We start from the raw sequence: 16853 nt of genomic DNA on the forward strand, positions 1-16853 counted from the left end.
TCCACTAGTACCTCTGGCAGTGCAATCCAGGCTACTGCTACTATGTAAAAAATTTCCCCTCACATCTTCTTTGAATTTGCCCTCTGTAATCTTAAATGCATGCCCCGTAGTGTTACAAATTTCAACTTTGGGAAAAGGATTCTGTCAAACGTGCCTATGCATCTCATAATTTTATAGACTTCTATGAAGTGTCCCCTCAGCCTGCGCTGCTCAAGAGGAAACAACCTGAGTTTTTCTAGCCTGTCATAGAATGTAGAACATTGAACAGTACAGGCCCTCTGGCCCAAAATGTTGTGCCGACCTATTATCCTACTCTAAGATCAAACTACGCTGCATACCCTACATTTTACCACCATCCATGTGTCTTTCTAAGAGTCACTTAAACATCCCTAACGTATCTAACTCTACTACCACCGCTGGCAGCGCATTCCACGCACCCACCACTCTCCTTTATAGCTCATACCCTCTAACCCAGGCAGCATCCTAGTAAATCTCTTCTGCACCCTTTCCAAAGCCATTACATCCTTCCTGTAATGTGGCGACCAGAATTGAGTGCAATACTTAAATGTGGCCTAACCAAAGTCTTAAAACTGCAACATGACACCCTGACTTTGGAATCAATTCCCCAACCATAAATTCAAGCATGCCATATGCCTTTTTTACTACCCTCCCTACTTGCGTGTCTACTTTTAGGGAACCCTTGCAATTTCCAGCCTTGCCTCCCACGGCATTCTGGGATGTAATTCATCCAGCCTGGGGGAGTTGTCTGTTTTTAAACCTGACGGAGACTCCAATACCTCCTCATTTTCCGTGTCCAAACTGCAAGTTCCTCACATTCCCTTTTACTGAATTCCATACTTGGGTTCTCCTTTTTCAGAGTTAAGACCAAAGAGAAGTATTCATTCAACACCGTTCTAACGTTCTAGGGAGGACTTGGCTAAAGTAGACCGAAAACAAAAATTTTATGGTGGGACAGTTGATGAGCAGTGGAGGAGTTTCAGAGCAATTTTTCAAAGTGCTCAGCAAAAGTATATTCCAATGAAAAGGAAGGACTGTAAGGGGTAATCTGCCATGGGTCTAAGGAAATAAGGGAGTCTATCAAATTGAAAGAGAAGGCATACAAAGTGGCCAAAAACAGCATGAAATTGGGAAAACTTCAAAGGTCAAAAGAAAGCCACAAAAAGAGCTATAAAGGAAAGCAAGATAGAACATGAGAAAAAAAACTAGCACAGAATATAAAGACAGATAGCAAAAGTTTCTATAAATATATAAAATGAAAAAGAGTGGCTAAAGTAAACATTGTCCCTTTAAAGGATGAAAAAGGAAATTTAGTTATGGGATATGATGAAATGGCTGAGGCATTGAACAGGTATTTTGTATCGGTCTTCACAGTGGAAGACACTAATAACATGCCAGTAATTGACAAAGAGACAAAGGTACGTGAAGACCTGGAAACAATCATTATTATGGAAGAGGTAGTGTTGGGCAAGCTAATGGAACTAAGGATTGATAAGTCTCCTGGCCCTGATGGAATACATCCCAGGGTACTAAAAGAGATGGCAGGAGAAATAGCAGGTACACTGGCGGTAATTTTCAAAAATTTGCTGGACTCTGGGGTGGTCCCAGCAGATTGGAAAACAGCAAATGTGATGCCACTGTTTAAAAAGGGAGGTAGACAAAAAATGGGGAATTATTGATTGGTTAGCTTAACCGGGGAAGATGCTTGAGTCTATTATCAAGGAAGAAATAGCAAGGCATCTCTGTAGAAGTTGTCCCGTTGGGCAGACACAGCATGGGTTCATGAAGGGCAAGTCATGCTTGACAAATCTTTTGGAATTCAAGAAAACATTATGAGCAAGGTGGACAATGGGGACCCAGTGGATGTGGTGTACCTAGATTTCCAAAAGGCCTCAACACGGTGCCGCACAAGAGGCTGCTGCATAAGATAAAGATGCATGGCGTTAGGGGTAAAGTATTAGCATGGATAGAGGATTGATTGACTAACAGGAAGCAAAGAGTGGAGATAAATGAGTGTTCTTCTGGCTGGCAATCAGTGACTTGTGGCATGCCTCAGGGATCGGTGTTGGGACCGCAATTATTTTCAATTTATATAGATGATTTGGAGTTGGGGACCACTTGCAGGGTGTCAAAGTTTGCAGATGACACTAAGATGAGTAGAGAGCAAAATGTGCAGAGGACTGTGAAACTTTGCAGAGGAACAGAGATACATCGAGTGAGTGGGAAAAGGTGTGGCAGATGGAATACAATGTAAATAAATGTGAAGTCATACATTTTGGTAGAAGTAATAGTAAAAGGGATTATTACTTGAATGGTAAAAAGTTGCAGCATGCTGCTATGCTTATCCACGAATCACAGAAGGTTGGTTTGCAGGTACAACAAGTAATTAAGAAGGCAAATGAAATTTTGTCCTTCATTGCTAAAGGGATTGAGTTTAAAAGCAGAGAGGTTACGTTGCAGCTGTACAAGGTGCTGGTAAGGCCTCACCTGGAATACTGTGTGCAGTTTTGGTCTCCTTACTTGAGGAAGGATGCACTGGCACTGAAGGGGGTGCAGAGGAGGTTCACTAGGTTGAGTCTGGAGTTGAGGGGGTTCGCGTATGATGAGCGACTGAGTAGACTGGGATTATATTCATTGGAATTCAGAAGATTGAGGCGGAATCTTATAGAAACATAAAATTACGAAAGGAATAGATTAGAGAAAAGTAGAGAGGATGTTCCCACTGGCAGGTGAAGGTAGAACAAGAGGGCATAGCCTCAAGATTAGAGGAATCAGATTTAGGACTGAATTGAGAAGGAACTTCTTCACTCAGAGGGTTGTTAATCTTTGGAATTCCTTGCCCAGTGAAATTGACGCTACTTCAGTAAACATTTTTAAAGCTAAGGTAGATTTTTTTGAACAATAACGGAATTAAGGGATACAGTGAGAATGTGGGTAAGTGGATCTGAATCCAAGAAAAGATCAGCCATGACCTTATTGAATGGCAGAGCGGGCTCGAAGGGCTGAACGGCCTACTCCTGCTTCTAGTTCTTATGTTCTTATGTCCTGTGGCTTCACACTTAGGTTGCTCCCTTGTTCCGTAACGGGCCTTCTTTCCTTGGTTAACCTTTCCCCTTTTAATGTAGTTATAAAATATCTTAGGATTCTCTCTAATCTTGTACCCAAATCCTTTCTCATGCCCCCCTTTTGCTCTTCTAATTGTTTTTTTAACATCCTTCCTGCATTTCCTGTATCCTGTAGGGCTGCAGCTGAATTGTATCCTTTGGATTTGCTAAAAACCCTACTCTCCTTTACCTAGTCTTAAATTTTCCTCAACATCTAGGGTGCTTTGAAATTATTGCTCATAAGTTTTCCTCTAAAATGTTGGACCTGCACTCTTCCCTGCTCCTTTTTGAATACCTCCATTGCTCCACTGTAGACTTAGCTGCAAGGAGTTGTTCCCAGTCTAGTGCTGCCACATTCTGCTTTATTCTGATGAAGTCTGCCTTCCCCCAATCTAAAGCCAGCTTTTGCAGGTCATCTCTTTCCTTGGCCAGAACAAAGTTGAACCATACTACGTTGTGGTTGCTATCCCCTAAATGTTCCTCAACTGTCCTATTTCAACACCAAGAAGATTGAGGAAGTTCTTAAATTGGCATCTACTCTGATTCAATTTTTCATTATCCACTCAACAGTGTAAAAGGGCATGTACAAGAAAATCTCCCATTTCTTCCACCATGACGCCAGCAAGGTGGCTCAGTGGTTAGCACTACTGTCTCTCAGTGCCTGTACTCTGGTTCGATTCCACCCTCAGGTGACTGTCTGTGTGGAGTTTGCACATTTTCTCCATGTCTGTGTGAGTTTCCTCTGGGTGCACCGGTTTCTTCTCACAGTCCAATGATGTGCAGGTTAGGTGGATTGGGTATGCTAAATTTCCCGTAGTGTCTACGGATGTTTGGGTTAGACAAGGGGAATAGGTCTGGGTGGGATGCTCTTCAGAGGGGTGGTGTGGACTTGTTGGGCTGGATTACCTATTTCCATACTGTATGGATTCTATGATAACAATGATTCTATGAAATTAGAGAGCTGTACATTTTCTTTACAATAAAACTTGGAAAGTGTTTCCAACATCTATTACGTATATTGATGTTGACTAATATCAATCCTGTATTTCTGCCATTTGTTTTAGTGTTAAAAGAAAAAGGCTATACAACCCTACAGGACGAAGCCATCAGACTCTTCAATTCCTTACATCAACTGCAGTCTGTTTCTGATCCAGTTCCCATCATGCAGGATATTTTGCAGACTGGGAAAGATCTGCGATCTCTACAGGATGAACTCTACTGCCAACTTATCAAACAGACGAACAAAGTGCCCCAACCGAGGAGCGAGTGCAACTTGCGCAGTTGGCAATTACTTACCTGCATGAGTTGTACATTTATGCCAAGCCGCACTGTCCTGAGATACCTCAAATTCCACCTCAAAAGGCAAATATCACATCATCAACTCATTCAATCCAGGATAAAAATATCATTTAAGAAATAAGACATGCTCGTGCATGTGGTGCTGTTCAACACTGATCTCATCTTCGTCACAACTTTGCATATCCTTTGACTCCCCAGTGGTTCTAAATTCTTTCTGATATCCTAGAATATATTGGATGACTTAACCTCTACAACACTTTGGCTTAGAGAATCCCAAAATTTCATGACCCTTTGAGAGAAAAAATTTCTTTGGTCATAGAATTCCCTACAAGGGAGGCTTCTTTCAGCAAATACCCCAATAATCCCCCTCTGAATTGGCAGACTATATGAATAGGATAGCCAAGAAGGCATATGGGACACTTGCTTTCATCACTCGTGGCATTGAGTATAACAGCAAGGAGGTAATGTTGGAGTTCTACAGAGTGTTGGTCAGGATACACCTGGAGTCCTGTGTCACCTCACTACAGGAATAATATCATAGCACTAATGGGGTACAAAGGAGGTTCACTAGCATGTTGCCAAGGATGGAGAAATCGAGCTATAAGGAGAGACTAGGTAGGGTTTCTTTAGAGCAGAAAAGATTGAGGAGGGATGTGATCAACATATACAAGATTATGAGGGTATGGAGAGAGTGAATAGAAAGTAGCTATTCCCTTTGTTTGAAGAGTCAGGCAAGACCGTTTGGTGTAGTGAACAGTGGCAATCCCCTTTATTATACAGCTCTGTACTACCACTACATTCCTTTATGATCCCCTGATGTTAATGATTTCCTGTCCCATGGTTCTGTGGTCAGTAACTAGAACAAGTGACAACGCAGCACCGCAATCCCCCTCTAAGCCTGGGTGACAGATGTTGTCCTTCTGACTAAAACTGTCTTCACTTACAGGATCTGTTTCCCTCTATTCCCTTCCTATTCATCCAGGTGCTGCTTCAATGCTGCTGTTGTGTCTGCTTTCACCAACACCTCTGAGAGTGTGGTCCAGGCACTCACCAGTGAGTGTTTGCACTTTGTGTGAAAAACGTGCCTTGCATGTCTCTTTTAAACTTGTTTCCCCTTGCACCTTGAATCTGTGTACCCCGGTAATTGACCCCTCCATCCCAGGAAAAAGCTTCATGCTTTCCACTCTAGCCATGCCATTCACAATCTTTATAAACTTCCGTCAGGTCACCCCTCAACCTCCTGCAGTCCAATGAAAACAAACCAGTCTATCGAACCGTCCTTCATAGCTAAAATCCCCCATACCAGGCAATATTGTGGTAAACCTTGTACTCTCTCCAGTGCATCCACATACTTCAGGTGGTGTGGTAACTGGAACTGTATGCAACCGATCGATCCTACAGCCTTCTCTCTCATCCAGACAAGTTGGAAAGATCTCATATCTTTTGCAGCTGAGACTTCTGCACTCTGAACCTGTCTCACACAGTCACACACTCCTGTTCCTGAGTACTGACAAATCAGATGATCCTATCTTACAGGGTATGACCACCTCCTTGAATATAGTGTCCAGGTAATTCTTATCCTCTCTGATGCATCACTGTGTTTGTAACCTTGAAACCACTGATCTTAGTCAAAGTTCCTGCAGCTGCAAACACTTACTGGAGTCATCCTTGCTTTGGGTCATACTGGTATCCAGAAGCTCCCATATCCTGCAGTCATGCCACATTATCTACCCTGTCAATTTCAAAATGTGTTTACTAGAATTCAAAATAAATAAATGCCACATTGTCCCTTCAGTTTATTACTGTCAGTTATAGGTTTGTTCCACCACCATATTATCAAAACTGCTGTCATGCACATCATAAATGAAACCCACGTGTTTCAGAAGGGAAAAAATATTGCTTCTCTTTATTCTTTTCAATCTTTTCAACTCCTGCAATACCTTCCCACCATCAACCCATTGGGTGATACTGGATTCACCTGGTTCCATGCCTCTCTATTTAATTGTAGCCAGAGAATTAACATCAGTGGCTTCACTTCTCATTCCAGAACGTATCTCTGGTGTCCCACATAAGTACATACTCAGACTACCTGACCACTGAGATCTTCAAGTTGGTGGTCAGCATTACTTGGGACAACAGAAAACCAATCCCTTTTCTCAATTGCGTGCTGTTGCTTAGTGACATTATCTGAAAACAAGCATCAGTTTCACATATATCCTTGAGCTGGAATCCATGCAACTTGCAGAAGTGCTGACTACTGGTCCGTTATTCTCTGGGGTGAGGAAATCAGTGTTCAACCTATGACACAGCAGATAAAAATAGAGAATGCACTGATATGATCACAATCTGAATAAAACTGACAGGTCTATAAATAACAAGTTTTATTGCTGTAAGTGTTAGCAGGTAAGTAATTAGCAGTAAAACACACATAATAAGCAAAAAACAATTGCACAGTTTGAGCAGTATTTAATTAGGCCGAAAAGGGAGGGAGATATCATAGGCAGGGGAACTTAATTGGCTGTGAGCTGAAGTTTCAGTTTCTGAGAGTTTGAGTGGACGGCAGGTCAACAGGCTGCCTAGTTTGCGAAGATATAGGATAGACCAATAGCAATTTTCATGAGAGTGGATAGTATTTGTGCCCTTAGATTTTGCAATTCAGTTGCAAGAACGTATGGCCGGTGTTTTCTTCCTCAGATGTCTTCCCAGCAAGACAAGGGTGTGTTTAAGTATGGGGATGGGAGAAAGAGATATTGAGTGGAGTCAGACGTGGAACAGTCCCTCTTCCGCACCTACACAGGCCCCAAACCCCACCTCTTCCTCCGTTACATTGATGACTGTATCGGCGCCGCCTCTTGCTCCCCAGAGGAGCTCGAACAGTTCATCCACTTCACCAACACCTTCCACCCCAACCTTCAGTTCACCTGGGCCATCTCCAGCACATCCCTCACCTTCCTGGATCTCTCAGTCTCCATCTCAGGCAACCAGCTTGTAACTGATGTCCATTTCAAGGCCACCGACTCCCACAGCTACCTAGAATACACCACCTCCCACCCACCCTCCTGCAAAAATTCCATTCCCTATTCCCAATTCCTCCGCCTCCGCCTCATCTGCTCCCACGATGAGGCATTCCACTCCTGCACATCCCAGATGTCCAAGTTCTTCAAGGACCGCAACTTTCCCCCCACGTGGTCGAGAACGCCCTTGACCGCGTCTCCCGCATTTCCCGCAACACATCCCTCACACCCCACATCCGCCACAACCGCCCAAAGAGGAACCTCCTCGTTCTCACACACCACCCCACCAACCTCCGGATACAACGCATCAAACTCCGACACTTCCGCCATCTACAATCCGACCCCACAACCGAAGACATTTTTCCATCCCCACCCATGTCTGCTTTCCGGAGAAACCACTCTCTCCTTGACTCCCTTGTTCGCTCCACACTGCCTCCAACCCCACCACACCCGGCACCTTCCCCTGCAACCGCAGGAAATGCTACACTACTACGTCTGCATGAGGAATGCAGGTGTATCGGGACTGGACGTCACTATCATCTCCAATGCCATCCGTGACCTCATCACCTCAGTTGACTTCCCACCCACAGCCTCCAACCTTGTTCCCCAACCCCACACTGCCCGTTTCTGTCTCCTTCCCAAAATCCACGAACCCGCCTGCCCTGGTCGAACTATTGTCTCCGCCTGTTCCTGCCCCACCAAACTCATCTCCACCCACCTGGACTCCATTTTCTCCTCCTTGGTCCAGGAACTCCCCACCTATGTCCGTGACACCACCCACGCCCTCCACCTCCTCCAGAACTTACAATTCCCTGGCCCCCAACACCTCATTTTCACCATGGACGTCCAGTCCCTATACACATGCATTCCTCATGCAAATGGCCTCAAGGCGCTCCACTTCTTCCTGTCCCGCAGGCCCGACCAGTCCCCCTCCACCGACACTCTCATCCGCCTAGTCGAACTCGTCCTTACCCTCAACAACTTCTCTTTCGATTCCTCCCACTTCCTACAGACAAAGGGGGCGGCCGTGGGTACCTGCATGGGCCCAAGCTATGCCTGCCTCTATGTAGGTGACGTGGAACAGTCCCTCTTCCGCACCTACACTGGCCCCAAACCCCACTTCTTCCTCCGTTACGTTGATGACTATATCAGCACTGCCTCTTGCTCCCAAGACGAGCTCAAACAGTTCATCCACTTCACCAACACCTTCCACCCCAACCTCAAGTTCACCTGGGCCATCTCCAACACATCCCTCACCTTCCTGGACCCCACTGTCTCCATCTCAGGTAACCAGCTAGAAACCGACGTCCATTTCAAGCCCACCGACTCCCACAGCTACCTAGAATACCCTCCTCCCACCCACCCTCCTGCAAAAATTTCATCCCCTATTCCCAATTCCTTTGCCTCCACCGCATCTGCTCCCAGGGTGAGGCATTCCACTCCCGCACATCCCAGATGTCCACGTTCTTCAAGGACCGCAACTTCCCCCCGCAGTAATCGAGAACGCCCTTGACCGTGTCTCCCGCATTTCCCGCAACAGATCCCTCACACCACGCCCACACAATAACCGCCCTAAGAGAATCCCCCTCGTCCTCACATACCACCCCACCAACCTCCGGATACAACACATCATCCTCCGACACTTCCGCCATCTACAATCCGACCCCACCACCCAAGATGTTTTTCGATCCCCACCCTGGTCTGCTTTCCGGAGAGACAACTCTCTCCGTGACTCCTTTGTGTGCTCCACACTCCCCTCCAACCCCACCATACCCGGCACCTTCCCCTGCAACCGCAGGAAGTGCTACACCTGCCCCTACACCTCCTTCCACACCCCCATTCCAGGCCCCAAGATGACTTTCCATATTAAGCAGATGTTCACCTGCACATCTGCCAATGTGGTATACTGTATCCACTGTACCCAGTGTGGCTTCCTCTACATTGGGGAAACCAAGTGGAGGCTTGGGGACCACTTTGCAGAACACCTCCACTCTTTTCGCAATAAACAACTGCACCTCCCAGTCGCGAACCATTTTAACTCCCCCTCCCATTCCTTAGACGACATGTCCATCATGGGCCTCCTGCAGTGCCACAATGATGCCACCCGAAGGTTGCAGGAACAGCAACTCATATTCCGCTTGGGAACGCTGCAGCCCAATGGTATCAATGTGGACTTCACCAGCTTCAAAATCTCCCCATCCCCCACTGCATCCCAAAACCAGCCCAGTTCGACCCCTCCCCCCACTGCATCTCAAAACCAGCCCAGTTCGTCCCTGCCTCCCTAACCTGTTTTTCCTCTCACCTATCCCCTCCTCCCACCTCAAGCCACTCCTCCATTTCCCACCTGCTAACCTCATCCTGCCTCTTTGACCTGTCTGTCCTCCCTGGACTGACCTATTCCCTCCCCACGTACACTCTCTTCTCCACCTATCTTCTCCTCTATCCGTCTTCAGGCCGCCTCCCCCCCTCTCCCTATTTATTTCAGAACTCTCTTCCCATTTCCCTCTCTGATGAAGGGCCTAGGCCTGAAAAGTCAGCTTTTGTGCTCCTGAGATGCTGCTTGGCCTGCTGTGTTCATCCAGATTCACGCTTTAGAACATAGAACATCAATAAGTACAGCATAGTACTGGCCCTTTGGCCCATGATGTTGTGCCGTGGAATAATCCTTATCCAAAAATAAAATAACCTAACCTACATTCCCCTCAATTCACTGCTGTCCATGTGCAGTGTTTGTTAAAAAGAAAGATGAAATTGGAATATCTTTTTGGAAAACTTAACAGAATAATAGATTATTTACCTACTAAACAGTAACTGTTCCAATAACATCCCATAAACGCATCCTTGGAAAAGGCAAATTCAGTAAAATAGATTGTCTCATATCCAAACCTCCAGACCAGGAGGTCAACACATCAAGAGAAAACTCAAAGAGAGAGAGTAGCAAAGAGAGGTGTACTGCAGCTTCTAACTCCAGCTTCAAGATTCCAGAAATTGCTACTGAAAAACTAAAATCCTGCTTCTGTGGGAGCTTGACTACACCCATTTAGGCTGTTTGAATTGTTCCAATTTCTCAAAAAAAACCCACGGCTTCACAGACTGTTCACTTTATTGGCTTTGGAGCAGACTACCCATCACTTCTGTCACAACCTTTCTTCATAACAAAAAAAAGACAAAATACACCTCTTAAAACCATGGTATTGGCACACAAAATTGTTCATAATGCCCAGGGATGTGCAGGCTAGGTGGGTTAGCCAGAGGGCGTGCAGGGTTACAGGGGAGTACATGGACTTGATGGGCCAAATGATCTGCATCTACACTAGCGATTAGATGAGGATGGTGTCAAGCTGCAGTCTAATGTTGATCAGCCGGTACATTGCACGGAGCAATTTGATCCTGATAAGTGTATGATGATCCATTTTGGAAAGTCTAGTAAGAGAAGGATTTGCACAATGAATAGCAGATCCCAAGGGAGTACTGAGAAACAGAGGGACCTTGTTGTGCAAGACCATAATTCCCTAATGTTGTTAGTGCAAGTCGATAGGGTGGTGAAAAGGACATACGGGTTGTTTGCCTTCATTGGCCATGGCATAGAATATAAGAGCAAGGAAGTCTTTTACAGCTTTGTAAAACATCCATTAGGTCACAGACGGAATATTGTGTGCAGTTTTGGTCGCCGTGCTAACAGAAGGATATGACTAAACTGAAGACTCACCAGGTTGTAGCCGGGGATGAATTGTTTCAGTTATGGCCAAGCTGGATTGGCTTTCCTTGGAGTGGAAGGGGCTGGTGGGGAGTGAGGGGTTGTGTGTGTCAGGGGGATCTGATTGAAATGTACAAAATTGAGATATAGACAGATCGTAAGACTCTTGCCCCATTGCCCTCATGTCAAAGACCAGAAGTCATTGGTTTAACGTTAGCAGCAAGTGATTTAGAAGAGATCTGAAGAAGAAAGTCTTTTGGCTAGATGATGGTAGAAATACGGAAAGCACTGCATGAGTGGGTGATGGAAGCAGATACTCTTGCAACATGTAAGAAGCATCTTGAATACTTAAAATGCCAGAGCATTGTAGGCAGTACAAGATAACAAAGTGTGAAGCTGGATGAACACAGTAGGCCAAGCAGCATCTCAGGAGCACCAAAGCTGACGTTTCGGGCCTAGACAGAGAGCCCGAAACGTCAGCTTTTGTGCTCCTGAGATGCTGCTTGGCCTGCTGTGTTCATCCAGCTTCACACTTTGTTATCTTGGATTCTCCAGCATCTGCAGTTCCCATTATCTCTGATCACATTGTAGGCAGTAGTCCAGCTAGAGGTAAATTATATTAGTGAAGCTTTGGTGTTTGTTGATTGGCATTGACATGGTGGGCTAAAGGGTCTATCTCCAAATGTTATGTAACTCTATAACAGAGGGAGTGTGCAGGTGAATGTGCTCCAGTTTCTGTCAGTGTTAGTATCAATTGATATATCTACCATAAAGAAACTGCTATCTTACTGGATATTTTACGCTACAAAGAAATCTTTGTTTTGGAAAGAGGCCACTGGAGTGGGAGGAGTCCAGGGTCTGACCAATGGAAAGTCATACATTTCTATTGATCAACAGCAGATGACCAAAGTTTGTGGTATGGCAAATAACAAGGAGGAAGCCTTTGACTACAGACTGGAGAGATGGTTTAGGATGGGAGATTTAGATGCCTGGGATATCAGCACCCATTTTAGGAATGGTAAGATCTGTACAAGGTGGGCAGTTTCTGCCTGAACCAGAATGAAACTGGCACCTTGCAGTGTGATAACAAAGTGTGAAGCTGGATGAGCACAGCAGGCCAAGCAGCATCTCAGGAGCTCAAAAGCTGACGTTTCGGGCCTACACCCTTCATCAGAGAGACTCAGAGAGTCTCTGATGAAGCGCCTAGGCCCGAAACATCAGCTTTTGTGCTCCTGAGATGCTGCTTGGCCTGCTGTGTTCATCCAGCTTCACACTTTGTTATCTTCGATTCTCCATCATCTGCAGTTCGCATTATCTCTGATCACAATTTTAACCTTGCAGTGAGGTTTGCTTGTGCTGTCAGGGAAGGTTGGGATCCTGAGAGTTGGTTGAGCAGTGGGAGGTGCACAGCCAGGTCTACAAGAGATAGCAAGTAAATCAAGAATAATTGGAAATATAGGCCAGTTAAGCCACACGTTAATTTGACAAAGCTGGATAGTGTTTATTTTAATGCAAGAAGTCATGATGACAAAGGCAGATGGATTGACAGTTCAAATTAACTCATGGAAGATGATGGCACTGAGACATGGTTGAGAAAAAAGCAGGATTGACAACTCAGTACTGCAGGATATTGATTAAAGAGGCAAGACAGAGAAGGAGGTAAAAGAAGAGGGGGTATGACAGTATTGAACAGGGTATCAATGATAGCAATAAAGAGGGTTGAAAGCTTAGAAGGTATGGATTAGATTAGATTCCCTACAGTGTGGAAACAGGCCGTTCGGCCCAACAAGTCCACACCACCCCTTGAAGCATCCCACCCAGACCCATTCCCCTATAACTCACATGCCGTTGAACACTATGGGGAAGTTAGCATGGTCTTTGGACTGTGGGAGGAAACTGGAGCACCCAGAGGAAACCCATGCAGACATGGGGAGTATGTGCAAACTCCACACAGACAGTCACCCAAGGCTGGAATCGAACCCGGGTCCCTGGTGCTGTGAGGCTGCAGTGCTACCCACTGAGCCACCATGATGCCCAAGCTTTTTTGGTTTTTAGGATAGGACCTAAAAACCAAAAAGGAGCAATCATTATTGATGTGAGTGTACTATTGGCTCCAACATTGTCAGAAATACAAAAACAGGTACATTTCAGAGGACTGTAAAAGTAATAAGGTAATGATAGGGGATCTCTACTTTCCTAACATTGACTGGGTTGTCATAGTGTAAAGGGTTGAGAGTAAATGGAATTCCTCAAATGCAGCTCGGAAAGATTTTTTCAGTCATTAGGTAGAAGACACTACAAGAGAGGGCTGGCCCTAGCTGGGCAAATGGTGGAGGTATAAATGGGGAAGCATTTCACAGGTAGCCATTATAACTCAGATTCAAGATGGTTATGGAAAAGGACAAAGATGGGCATGAAATCAAAGTTCTAAACCAGGGTAGGCTGGTTTTAATAAGATCAGGTATGATTTGGCCAGAGTGGACTCTGAGCTGGAGTTGATACTTCACTAAAGCTCAATATGTTCCTGTATAAACAATAGAGGATAAATATAGAGATAAAGGGTGGAACAAAGAAATCCAGCAAACCTTGGATGTTGAAGCTATATAGAATTGGGTAAACAGAAAAAGAGAAAATGGCAGATACTGAGGGGTCATATTATGTGTAAAATAGAACTTCAAAAAAAGAAATTAGAAGAGCAAATTGGAGTATGAAAGGATAATGGCTTGTAAATAAAGAAAGATCCTAACTTATTTTGCAAGTACATCAAGGGTAAGCAAACAACTAGGGGAAAAAAAATAGGCCTCATTATGGAGCACTTGGAGTTGGAGGATTTGAGTAAGGTTTTAAACGAATACTTCGTGTTTGCATTTATTAGTGAGTGGAATGATTTGGGTCTAGAAATCAGGAAGGAGGTTTGTGATATTATTGAAGAAATCAGTATAGAGAAAGGAGATTGAATTGTCTGACAAGTTTAAAAGTAGATAAATCACCAGGGACAGATGAATTGTTTTGCAGGCTGAGAGTAAGGCAAGGGGGTAAATAGTATGGGCATTGGCAATACATTTTATCCCACTCTGACCACAGGAGAGCTGCCATAGTGAATGAAGAAGGCAATGCATTTGTGGTGGGAATCTAGGGGGTCTTCTCATATTGCAGTGGTCATGTCACTGACCCTGAACCAAGAGACCCACATGCTCCAGAGGTGTGTAATAACATCTGTGAACAGGTTGATTTAAAAAAAAGTGCATGGGAATCTGGAACCCTGTGCCTTAAAGGATTGTAGAGGCAGAAACCTTCATAATATTTAAGAAGTGTTTAGATGGGCGTTTGCAGTGATGAGGCATACACAGCAATGGACCATGTATTTGAAAAAAGGATTAACATAGTTAGATGTTTGTTTTTGACTGAGCCTTATTAGGCCTTTTTTGGACCCCTGTAACTCTGATATCAATTGGCCGGCCAGATAGGCTGAACAGAGGCAAATGGAATTCAGTCCTGAAAAGTGTGATGTGATATGTTCAGAGAGGTCTATCAAGGCAAAGGAAGTATGCAATGAATGATAGGACCCAAGAAGTAGAAAGGAATCAGAGGGGCATTGATGTGCAAGTCACACAGCAAGAAGGGTAAATAAGGTGGTCAAGAAGGAATTTAGTTAATCAAAACATTCACTACAAGAACAAGGAGGTTATGATGGATTGTACATAATGTTGTAGTTGTCATCAGCTACTACAGGAAAGATGTGACAGAACTGGAAGAAGGTGCAAGAAGATTCACCAGGATGTTGCCTGGGCTGGGGTGATTTTGCTGTAAAGAGAGCAGTCTGCGGTTGTTTTTCTTGGAGCAGAGAAGGCTGAGGAAGAGCTGGTTGAGTGTACAGGGTTGTGGGCCGTGGGCATGATTGATGGGGAAAAGCTATTTTTTCCGTTTAGTGCAGGCGCCAATGACCAGGGTTAAGAACAGGAGGTTTAGAACAGATTTAGGGAAAGTAGTTTCTCCCAGACTCACTGCCATAAACGGTGGTAGAGGTAGGAGCCCTTGAAGCATTTAAGAGGTATTTACATGAGCACTTGAAATGCAGCACCATTCATGGCTACAAGTCAGCTGCTGGAAATTACATTTATAATAGTTGCTCCTTGACCTGCAAGGATACATTGGGCCATTTTTTCTTTTTGTTACGTTAAAACTCTGATTATATATATATGCTGTCAACTGCCAGGAACTAACAAGATTATAAACAAATGCATAAATGAAGGAATAGGCATGGCACTTCTCTGAAAAATCAGCGTTGGTGTGTTGATCTGAACAACCTGCTCATCCTGTGCTGTATATTTCAATGATTCTCAATATTGTTTAGGGATAGAAAAATAAGGATTTGTATACAAGTGTGAATTATCTCGTGTAAGTCCTTTCAATCATTAATTAGACGTGCTATGATATTATTTTCGCAGATTTCAATTGTGATTTTGTTTTCATCTCACAAATAGTTTTGTTATGGTATCTACATAAGATGATTCAAAAGTTGCAATTTGATTTCTTACTAGGATACGTGATCAATTTCAAGGAGAATTGGAAAAGTATGCAGTATTCATATATGAATCATTAAAGAAAACTAAAACCCGGGAATATGCACCTTCCCGAGAAGAAATCATAGCTTTGATTAATAGGCAAGAGATGACATCTACTGTTTATTGCCATGGAGGTGGTTCCTGCAAAATCACAATTAATTCTCATACAACTGCAGGAGAGGTAAGGCTTCACAATAGAAGAGGGCTTGTGAAGTTCCTTCTTTTATTGCCATGTTGGGAGCTGTTGTAGTCCTGAATGCATTGAAACATGTAATAAACCTTATAGGATGTTATGCGCAGTCTCGTTATTATAGCTGTTGTAGAGGGGTGTTCCTCCATCCTGTAGACAGTGAAGTTGAATCATGCATAAAATGGCTAAACCAAATGGGATAGATAGGCTCACTACCTCTTTGGCAGAGTTTTATACAACAAGAAATTAAAATGTAAAATACAAAATAACTAACTGTAGGAAATAAATAAAATTTAATTCCAATTGTTGCAGGTTGTTGAGACGTTGATTCGTGGACTGTCCATGGAGGACAGTAGAAATATGTTTGCTCTCTTTGAACATAACGGTATTACTGATAAAGCAATTGAAAGCAAAACAGTTGTGGCTGATGTTTTGGCAAAATTTGAAAAGTAAGTGCAAGCTCCTTTTTTCTAGATTCTCTTTCAGATCTGGTTGATGTCAAAGAAGCTTTAATTATTATCCGTTTGTAGCTGGAACGTAATAATTAATTAATTCCAGTATGTCTTGTTCCATTGGTACTATACTGCAAAGCTTTAGATGTGGCCGTCTTGCCCTTATCCCGAAAGAGTCACCATATGACACCCTTGGCTCATTATTCCCAGCAGCAGGATTTGTGTTCAGTAAGGTTTTCAACTCTGTCTTAAGATCTGTTTCATTTTATGATCCAATTCCCTGTCTAGGTGTCGACATTGTGTGCCCATTGGCAAGGAATCCTACCGAAATATCTGCACCCAAGGGCAAGCACGTCAAGTGATCATTGGGGTGAATTATGTATGTAATGGTTGGGAGATCTGACAACGTTTCCATCTAACTATTTTCTGTTGTGAACAGCCTACCAATTTAAGTGCACTACTGCTTTTAAAATCATTCACAGCAACTAGGGACCAAGATCCCGCTGTTCTTCCA

The 16853-nt window shown here is 44.0% G+C and overlaps 1 protein-coding gene across 1 annotated transcript in view; it reads left to right on the forward strand.

The window, feature by feature from the left end:
* myo10 (myosin X) overlaps window positions 1-16853 on the forward strand; it is a 457994-nt gene that overhangs the window by 400614 nt on the left and 40527 nt on the right. The window contains exons 35-37 of the mRNA XM_059653796.1: window positions 4187-4484; window positions 15674-15878; window positions 16200-16336. Of these exons, the coding sequence (XP_059509779.1) occupies window positions 4187-4484; window positions 15674-15878; window positions 16200-16336 (640 nt within the window). The remainder of the gene's footprint in view (window positions 1-4186; window positions 4485-15673; window positions 15879-16199; window positions 16337-16853) is intronic.

This window comes from Stegostoma tigrinum, chromosome 2, assembly GCF_030684315.1.
Source record: "Stegostoma tigrinum isolate sSteTig4 chromosome 2, sSteTig4.hap1, whole genome shotgun sequence".
Classification (NCBI taxonomy): Eukaryota; Metazoa; Chordata; class Chondrichthyes; order Orectolobiformes; family Stegostomatidae; genus Stegostoma; species Stegostoma tigrinum.